This window comes from Oreochromis aureus, linkage group 2, assembly GCF_013358895.1.
Source record: "Oreochromis aureus strain Israel breed Guangdong linkage group 2, ZZ_aureus, whole genome shotgun sequence".
Taxonomy (NCBI): domain Eukaryota; kingdom Metazoa; phylum Chordata; class Actinopteri; order Cichliformes; family Cichlidae; genus Oreochromis; species Oreochromis aureus.
This window is the reverse complement of record NC_052943.1, coordinates 9,746,287-9,756,670: the sequence shown is the minus strand read 5'-3', so window position 1 is coordinate 9,756,670 and position 10,384 is coordinate 9,746,287. Positions and strand designations below refer to the sequence as shown.

At 43.1% G+C, this 10,384-nt stretch overlaps 1 protein-coding gene across 2 annotated transcripts in view; it reads right to left on the bottom strand.

The window, feature by feature from the left end:
• Window positions 1-1,058: 1,058 nt before the first annotated feature.
• Window positions 1,059-10,384, bottom strand: part of gabrb2a (gamma-aminobutyric acid type A receptor subunit beta2a) — a 32,535-nt gene continuing 23,209 nt past the window's right edge. The window contains exons 6-10 of one of the 2 annotated variants that reach the window (XM_031751150.2): window positions 7,798-7,935; window positions 7,430-7,582; window positions 4,886-5,130; window positions 4,276-4,416; window positions 1,059-3,101 (exon numbers count right to left, since the gene is read on the bottom strand). In XM_031751150.2, coding sequence (XP_031607010.1) covers window positions 2,745-3,101; window positions 4,276-4,416; window positions 4,886-5,130; window positions 7,430-7,582; window positions 7,798-7,935 — 1,034 coding nt within the window. In that variant the 3' untranslated portion in view covers window positions 1,059-2,744. The remainder of the gene's footprint in view (window positions 3,102-4,275; window positions 4,417-4,885; window positions 5,131-7,429; window positions 7,583-7,797; window positions 7,936-10,384) is intronic. The other variant, XM_031751151.2, reaches the window with a different exon arrangement.

Sequence of the window (10,384 nt, the reverse complement as noted above, 5' to 3'; positions counted from 1 at the left end):
CAAACCATCTGTCTTCTGTAGTGAGATAATACATCTGTTATACTGAGCGGGCAACAGTCGTGTAGAGCTGCTTTTTTAGCGATGCATGGAGGAACCTGGAACAAGGTTACATGTCACATTACATCAGTTTTTACACCAATTTGCCTTTTGAGATAGTTTTTCTTTTTACTCCCAGCAGCTTCACACATGCAGAGTCCTATTCAAACGTAAAACATAGTTCCTCTTTTTTTCTCATAAACAAACAGCAACTACAAAACACTCAAAGATGATCCTCTCTCAGCCTCGCTGTTTTTTTGTCCTCTATTTTCCAGAGCTCAGTGACAGAAATCTTTGGCTGATAATTTGGTTTTCTGTGCATTTTCATCCGCATTTTTTGCCTGATTTTTTTTATATTCACCAGTTATTTCCTCACTTTCCTAAGCTTAAAACCCAGACATTAGCTTCACACTAGAACAAAATCCCACTTTAAATAATAAATATTCAGTGTTTTGCGCCATTAAATATTCACCAGCATCCATTTAAGTGGTCAGCCAGTGCACGCAGAGTGCACTCGCTTTTGCTGCGTGACGGGGAGGATGCAGCGAGAGGTCGTGGCACGGATGGCTGCATGGATGGCTCGTTCTCTTTCTTGTCCTTTATTTTCTTTCTCTTCGTGGCTTCAGCCAGAGGGCCACAGTTGAGTCCGCAGAGTGCCTCCATATCTATGGCTCTCTGCGTTAATGCCCCCCCCGAGGCCCGGGTTAAGCTCAGCCCTGCTCAAACCCCAGCCAAGCCCATCACAGCCAGCCTAGACCACCGCCACAGCCTCTCACTCCAACTCCTCCACTATCCATTATGCAGCCAATAGTCCCAGCTGCAGCACTCTCGACTCTCTGTTCACCCCTACATTTGCTCCTCTCACATGCCTACTCATTCCCCGTGCTGGGCTCAGTTGTTCATTCGCTCATGCAGACACTCAATCAGCCATGCAGCTCAGACAGTCAGTAATCAGGCTCTCATTCATGCAGGACACATAAAACTGCCACCCATGAACTCTGTTGTTGAAGTGATAGACTGAATTGAGTTTTAATTGAATTTAGATACATCTTCATAATTGCTGACAATCATTACACAAGATATTTACAGTCATTATGAAATATTACAATTGGAATTTACAGAAACTTTGTACAAAATATGCCTGACTTCAATGCCTGGATAGTGGGGTCCTTGTTAAGTCGTTTCCGGAGAGCAAAACATTGACCCAAAAGTCACTGGTGTCTGGAAGTGCTTTAGTTTCAGCAAGTAGATGCTTTTAAGAGTCCATTAAAAAGAAAAAAAGAGAGAAAATCCCAAAAGGTACAGAGTCAGCAAAGTTGTGAATTGTGTTTTCTTTTTTTTTCTTTTTTTTTTATCCTCGGTTAAATTGCTCTTTTCTTTTTTCGTTATCTTTTTATTTTCTCGACTGAATGGAACATTTGATCTGTAATTCAACTGCAAAAACAACAACGAAGACCCATTTAAATAGAATAAATCCGTAATATTTACACAATAATGTGAGTACTGGTTTATAAAAATGAATCATCTCTTTTTCTTTAAATATGACTTTATGTTTATCTACATTTTTTTCAAAACAGAAACCTATAAGCACAATGGAACGCATCATACTTCTATCATTCAATTCTACTGATAATGATGGATTGTGGATTGCCATATTTATGCAGCAAGTCTGGTTGCAATGAAACTCAGCTCAAAGTCCCCACAGCAGCCTTGGTTGCGTTGAAGCCGTTCCAAGCCTCTCGAGCTCTTTGCGTGATGGCGGAAAGTTTAGGGAGTCAAGTTAAGTCAAACAAAACAAAAGAGAAAAACAAAAGAAGAAGAAATAAACACGTGTGGTGAAATGGATTCGATTCCATCAGCAAAAGCGAAAACAGAAACTTGGCTGAAGCTTCAGTGTCCACTCTTCTTTTGGCACACAGCAAGCTTTTCCTGTTGAGCGTTGCCACCACGAAAGCCCCACATAGACGACCAGAGAAGAGCACGCCCCCTGCTGTCCACCTGTTCCCATCCAGCGACGTTCAAAACAATCCACCCAGGTGAGCTGTGCTAAGCCAAAGCTGCAAACGTTAGCTGACAGGACAACCTCTACTAGCACAACTGAAAATGCTTTGCACTCCATCATCATCATCATCATCATCATCGTGACTGAGATGCAAATGAAATCAAACATAAGCATGCTTTTAAAGGATGTTTTTGATATACAATAATTATAGGAAAATAGACTATCCAAGGATGACTCCTTTAAAATCATTTATAAAGCTTTCCTGGATGCAGACAGCTCGGCTACGAAGTAAATAGATACTAAACAAAAGAAATCCTTAAAAGTATATGCAAACACAAGCATAAATATTTGATCCACAGAGAGTAAGCTACGAATGACAAATATTAGTGATATATTGAAATTCTGGAACAGGCACCGTTTCTGTCTTTTTAAAACTCTCTCTTCTTTTTTCAAGAGCTTGTCAGTCGATTTGAAGGTGTTTCCCAAATCCTAAAAGAGTCACTGCCGACTGAAGTGTTGGGTGCTGCTGCAGTCCGTCTAAAAGTCTTTTGTATCTCCGTATTTTCTCTAAAACGAACCACCTAAAAAAAGTCGGTGCACTGTTCATCTCACATTCTCTCTCTCACACACATCCTCTCTCATCTCCTCTCATTTTTTCCCTCCTCCCCTTCTTCCCTCTTTCTTTACATGCCTGCCGCGGCTCGGTTTAATGGACGTAGTAAAGCCAGTAGACCACGTTGAAGAAGGAGAAGACAGTGGGGAAGATCATCCTGGACCACTTGTCAATAGAGTTCACGTCAGACAGGTCTGGGATGTTCACCTTGAGCTGGGAAGCCCGTCTCCGTAGGCGCGACTTCTTCTGGGCGTGGCGCTCCAAGGCGCTGTGGCCATAGTTCTGGCGTGCCATGGCTGCCCTGCGGTACTGCAGCGTCGAGCTATCATAGGCCAGCATGGTGTTGCGGGGGTCTCCGGGCGCTCCTAGGCCCCGGGACAGATCCCCGGCGCCGCCCATCTCATTCTTCATCTCCAGGGTGCTGAAGAGGATGTTGTCGTCGGGGGTCATCTGTGTGAAGGTGCAAAAAAAACAAAACAAAACAAAACAGGCGGAGCCATGAGAAGTTACTGCCAGGGAGGAAATTTTGGAGCCTTCAGTCTACGTCTAGCAAAATTATAATTGAAGTTGTAATGATAATTATGCAGTTTACTGTGTAAAAACACTGATGGGGTGCTAGAATGGGTAATGCAAATGAGTCAAAAATCGTGTTACTTACAGTGAAGAAAAGATTTTAAGCACTTTAAAAAAAAGCTCTAAATAAATCATTGATCATCTGTCGTCGTTATCTGAGTGACAATACAACCACAAGACTATGAGATAACACTCCTGGAAAAGCACAACGCACTCCACAAACTTAATTCTCATGGAGAAACCTTCATTGCCATGTCAGAATTTCAACCAGCGTGTGGTTAAAATTCTGTCGACTCACAAGACAAACTGAACAAAAACAGAAAAGAGAAAAGCAAAGGAAAAGGAAAATGTGACAGGAGAAGGTTGAGAGAAACTGTAAAGGACTTTGCAAAGATGGAGGAGAGGCTAAAAGGTTCAGGGCAGGTCAGGAAAGACGTTGTGGGAAGTGAATTCGGATCAACATTTCTTCATCCATAGCCTGACTTCTGAGGAAAAACATCCCAATAATCCAATCCCGTCCTGCTGTAAATGTCAGCCTGATGCATTTTGTTGATTTTTTTTTGAGGGGGTTTAAAGCGAAGCCACTTAGTTGGAGCTTTTCATCAAACTGCAAATGATTTCTTTCTCTTATCTGGAGATGCTTTTTTTTCTTTGCTTTTCTTTTCTTTTCAATTGCTTCACTTAGTTTCAAGAGATTAATCAGTCACCTTAGAGATACAGTATTTCGGTCTAGATGATATTATCTTAAGAGGAGCTACTGATGTTTTCATTTCTCTTGTTTTCATTTCCCATTAATTCAGATGTACAGCCCAAGTTAAGATTAAATTAATGCCTGCAGAAATCAAACTGCTAAGCCATGTTTGTCAGGAAAATGCATGAAGAGCAAACCAAGAGAGGGAAAAAAACACAATGGTGGGAGTGATGATCAAGGTTGCCTTAAAAAATCTATAAAAAATCAAAGAAATGCACAAAAAACTACAGCATTTTCCTCTGATCTGGATTGATTCAGATTGATGACATTGTTAGTTTTGACTTTCAAAACCTCCAGTACCTTATTTCTTTGCTCGCCTAGTCCTAATGCGGCATCGTCCACAAAGATGGGATCCCACATCGAGTCATATGCGTCAATTTCCCTCTGTTTCATTCTGGCATACAGAGCATCATCTCTCTGAACTACATTTCCCACCAGCCACTGCAAGCATACAAAATCAGCACTGTTACTTAGGGGGAAATCGTAGCTTGCCACACTCAGAAGGAAAGGGTGTTTGATTTCTCTTTTCTTATGCTGCCGTTGTTCTTGCTAACTTTAGCAGCTGAATAAAATTTAAAGAGAAGGCTTTGGCACCACAGCCAGTGATTTTTCCGAGGCGCCTTGCCCTTTGGGAGACACAGAAATATGGAGATAAAGTATAAGCCAGTCATTGCTTCTGCATTCACTCTTTCAGATCCTAGCTGAGTAATAAAGTTGATACACAGGGCTAAACCAGTGAGAAATGGAGAGCTAGAGCAGGAGTAAAGAGTGCTGGTAAAGGACATCAAGCATTGATCACAGCATCACATTGACCTTGAAAGGAGAAGAGGTAATTTTCTCGCACAGAAACAAACACGCACATTAACTGACAACACGGATACCTTTGGAGGAGCTCGGCTCGCGCACGTACCTTGTTGGGGTCGGGTCTCAGCTTCTCGTTATTGGCGGTGGCTGCTTTCTCGGCCGCCTTCTTCTGTCGCTGGGGGCCCTGGCCGAAGAAGATGTAGTTGACGAAGGCGTACTCCAGCAGGGCCAGGAAGACAAAGACAAAGCACCCCATCAGGTACATGTCAATAGCCTTCACGTAGGGGATCTTGGGGAGCGTCTCTCGCAAGTGGGTGTTGATGGTGGTCATGGTCAGCACCGTGGTGATCCCTGGAGATCAGCGGAGTCACAGTTTCAGAGACAAGAGCCCCGCATCTGGTGTTTTGTGTCAGGTGTTAGTGAAGTTTAGTCGCGATATTCAACTTTTCTAATCATAATCACTTTTGTGATTCAACCACATTTCTGTCTAGAGTGAATTTCTTTAAAGCTTTAAGAGCAAATACCTCGAGAACTGATCTGGAGCTGCAGCATGCGTTTACGATGCTAATACTTTTTTTTTTATTCGGTTTTATTTATGTATTTATGAGTTGCCTCAAGGTGCTTTATATTGTAAGGTAAAGAGTCTACAATAATACAGAGAAAACCCCAACAGTCGAACTACCCCCTTTGAGCAAGCACTTGGCGACAGTGGGAAGGAAAAACTCCCTTTTAACAGGAAGAAACCTCCAGTAGCACCAGGCTCAGGGAGGGGCAGCCATCTGCCGTGACTGGTTGGGGGGAGGGAGACAGGACAAAAAACACACTGTGGAAGAGAGCCAGAGATTAATAATAACTAATGATAACATGCAGAGTGGTTTATAAATGTATAATGAGAGAGCAAGGCAAGAAACAAAGTGCATCATGGGAAGCCCAAAGCAGCCTAGACCTACTGCAGCGTAACTAAGGGAGGATTCAGGGTCACCTGATCCAGCACTAACTATATGTTTATCAAAAAAGGAAAGTTTTAAGCCTAATCTTAAAAGCAGAGATAGTGTCTGTCTCACAAATCCAAACTGGGAGCTGATTACACAGAAGAGGGGCCTGAAAGCTGACGGCCTTTCTCCCATTCTACTTTTAAATACTCTAGAAACCACAAGTAAACCAGCAGTACGAGAGCAAAGTGCTCTATTTGGGTGATACAATACTATCAGGTCTTTAAGATAAGATGGGGCCTGATTATTTAACACCTTAATACTAATACTACCACGATGAACCCTTTAAATTTGATGTTAGTCATCAGTGTGGTCACATTAGCATGCAGAGCTTAACATGCTGATGTTAGCGTTTGGCCCAAAGCACCGCTCTGCCCAAGTCTATAGGTGAGTCATTCCCTGTGCAGGCTATGGTGCACTATAGCTACTGTCTGCCATTTTATTCCACTGGTTTTAGACAAAAAACTGTGCACAATTTTCTGCATCTGATGCCACAACTCTGCATTTTATATAAGCTGCTTACAACTGAGGATCTACTATAGAGGCAGTGCATAATGAGTGAACACAGATGTCTTTCTCGCTTCGCTGGAATTTGCCCCAGCATCAAACTAACTGAGCTCAGGTGCTCATCTTCAAAGTATACATGCTTGGGAACATGTGCATTTGCTCTTATGCTGTACATTATATAGTGTTTAATGAGCGCAAGCAGTCAAAGTTGAGATGATGTGAGTCCATATGGATGAAAAAAGATCCCACGAAACCACCTGAGACTGCGATAGCTTACATCCCGTCGTGCAACCAAATGATGGAACAAACTGTAGGCTTTTAAAAAAAGGGCCACATTGCCACTGTAAACATCTGCTGTTAGTCACAGCACGATTCACCTGCTTTCCTGACATGTACACATTGTGTTTGATACATTAGTCATCTGCCTGCACAATCTGCATTTGGTCAGATTCACACGTATTATAAATAACCCGGCAGCCAGCACTGTCACAGTAGCACAGAGCCTCGTCTCCCCATTGGCTGCACTTGTTCTCTTTTGGTTAGGACGCTGAGAGCAGAGTGGGGGGGGGGAGACATCTTTAAATCACGTTACCCTCTAAACGCACCGTCTGGGACTCTGACCTGCCAGCCGTCCCCAGCTCCGAAAAAACAAACGGTGTGTGACAAGAAAGAGACGCGCAAAACGGAAAAGCTACCGACGTGCTAGTTTGACATTGGCGTGAGAGCGTGAGCTCCAACGTGCACGGTGCATTTAAACAAATACAGCTGCGCTCGGGCTCTGATAAGCTGCGATCTCCGGCCAGCGAGAGGCTCCAAAAGACAGACAGGATGAGAGAAAGACAGCACACTTCAAGGTCGAGCTGCAGTGCCTCTCGCTCTGCATGACTCATGCATATAGTCATCTCTGAACAACAGACATTTAGCCAGGCAGCCTATCACACACTGCTATCACTCACTGTGCTTAGAGCTAATGAGGAAAAAAAGTAAATGCTGAGAAAATACAGGGAAAACATCAGGCTCGGCACAGACACAATAATGCAGAAATCCCGAGCATTATAATGTACGTTAAATGGCTCTTTTCATGCTCTGCTATCATTTGGCTCTGGGTTATTTCTGAGGGTCAGCGCTGAGCAGAAGCGAGCCGATCCTACCCAGGGCCACTCTGGCAGCCGATGCATCGTAGTTGATCCAGAAGGAGACCCAGGAGAGGATGGTAATCAGGATGGAAGGCATGTATGTCTGCAGGATGAAGTAACCAATGTTCCTCTTCAGTTTAAAGCTGAGGGACAGGCGGGGGTAGGAACCTGAAGGAGGCAAAGGAGCAGAGGAAGTGGGATAGAAATAGAGTTTCCTCAGTGACACCAAGTACATTTTCCTTGACGCAAGAGAGCCTGTCACATACACTCTCTCTCTCTAATACTGACTGTTGATTTTATGTTTAACAAAAAGGCCAAAAAATTGTTAATGCAGCAGCTTATGCTAATTAAAACCTGCAAAACCCAGTGAAGCTTCTGCACACCTGTGGAGAAGACGACGTTCTTAGAGATGAGTTTGTAGTCGACGATCGAGAACTGAGGCAGCTCTATCCTGTCCACGCCGGACACTGCGCCATCTCCACCTCGCCAGTAAAACTCAATATCGTCTGTGGTGTATCCATCTGCAGGGGAAAAAAGCCAGGACACTTAGAGAAACATTATCACCATCCATTAATGCTCTATAATACATCACAGCAAAGTGCTGCAATGTTAAATGTCGGTGTCTGCGGTTTTGTCTGTCTTTGCCCTTAACTATACTTAATGCTCGGCAATATCCACAGCAGCCGTCACCAACTCCAATTACATCTGAGGGGTCATAAGATGATTAGGAACTTTAAATAACAGGAAATTTAACAACATATTTTATGCTTTCTTGAAAAATAGAATAAAGGTGCCATTTTAGGACTCTAAAAATATGAAATCACTTTTGGTTTAAAGTATTTAAAGTGTTTAAAATTTAAGGAGGTGTTGCAATTTGACTTTAAGTGCCACAAGCCAGAAAAAAGTCCTGCGGCGCTCACTGCAGAAACAAATCTCTATGGTTGGGGTTAGGGTGAGGATCATTAAACTAACACACATTTAAGATCCTCCATTTAGCCAGCCACTGCTGCAGAGGCCATCTTTGAATTAGGGGCTTGTCACATTTTAAAATTTTAGGTTATAAACAGCAGGGAAGATTACAGAAACACCTACAGCCCTCAGAAATCTTTGAGCGGTGCTCTGAGTATTTGCTGACAAACTTTGTGGAAGCGTAATCTCTATAAACATGCATTCATCCATTTGTCACTCAAAATTAATCATGAGTGTAAGAAGGAGGTGATTGTTGGTGATTTCAAAAACTTGCAGGAATTAGTAGTCTCTCAGCTCCATCACCGGGACAAGAAAAAGAGGAACGCTCACTAAAAATGTGGCTGCCGGTTCACTGCAGGTTTGTTTCCATAACCTGTTTCCGTGTAACTGCAAGAAGTTATCTGGTTTACAACGTGTTTATTTTTCAGCACTTTAAAGCAGGAAGCTAATTTCTACATAGCTGCACACATCGTGAATGTAGACAAAGGAACCTATCTGCATATAAAAAATTAATCAACACTCAGCATTTTCAGCTCTCTGTGTGTGAAGCACGTATATGCACCATGAAACATGTTCTTGTCGGAACTTTATCCCGCTACAGTCAACGGAGCGGCGTCGCGGGCTCACCCGGGGAATGGCCGTCTCCCTGCTCCAAAGCTCCACTTTGACTGCCGCATGCTCAAAATAGAGGCAGTGACCTATTCAGATGTGATGAATAATTAAACTCCGAGGCTTTGATTTTTAAAAATTAACACTAAATTCTTTGTTGCTATGGCGCTGACACTGAAGGTGAAGTTAGTCACGTCGGGTTGTTATTGGTCGGACGGGCAGCCAGCTTCACCCACAGGCCTTTTTTTTTTCACAGCAGACATTTTGATTTGTCATAGTTGGAGAAGCTCAGGTGTTACTAATAATATCAGCAATGGCTTCCTTCTGCACGAACCTGCATGCACAATGTCAGGAAACTCAACAGCTACCATTCGGTGTATTATTTATACCTGTGCTTTTCCTACTGCGATGTGTCTGCTGTGGAAGAAAGAGACTCTGTCTCCAGGGTGGTTTTAACATCTTGCATCACTGACAGTTAAGGTAATGGCACACAAATACAGATTTTCTTTCTTTCTTCTTTCTTTTTGTTTTGCTGTTTTTGTTTGAAAAACGACTAAAAAAAAGAAAAGAAATCCCCTGAAACAGCTGGGTCCTGTAGCTCATGGCCAATTTTACTCAAACAGGAGTAAATTCTGCATCTGTTCAGGTTCTGCAACACATTTGGTGCTCTGGTGAGTATTCACAGCAGCAGGATGAAGTACGTGGGATCGACTCAAAACAAACTCACAGTGTGTGATGACAGTAATGAAGAAGCATGTCCATCAGTGCAACACAGAAGCTCTCTGGTGCAGAGGAAGCACTAATTTCCCCGATATTTGTTTAAAATGAGTCTTATTCTTTAATTAAAGCTTTTCTTGCCAGGGCAAACTATGGCACTGAATACTGAATGTATCTGCAGAGCATAAAGCAGTGGATGCTGGAACTCCACACTGGCAGATAAATAAGCTCTGCGTTATCGTCACAGCATTACCCCAATTAGTGTACCATGCTGCTGTTGAGGTGCAGCTCAGTTAAGTTCTTATCAGCCACGTCAGACCGGGGATCAGCGGGGTGTTGAGTCATTTGGTAGAGGGGAGGGTTTTTTCGGTATGAAGGGAGCAGTTTATGGCCAGTACATTCAGTTAGTTTGTAGCTCCATTCGTTCCAGACCATTGTCTCTGTTAGTGCATTACATCACTGCACTCAACCTGGCCTATCAAGACTGATGTGAAGAGTGCCTGAGCCAAAGATGGGCATGGGTACTGTATGTCAGCATTTATATGTGCATAACAGGTCGTATTAGTCTGTGTTAGAGGGGAAGAAATACTTCCTTTTGTTTTTGTTCAGTGCAGCACGTGAGACCAGCGGCCTGAGCCGCAGCAGTGAGTCGCTGATGTATCGGGGGTTTCTGGG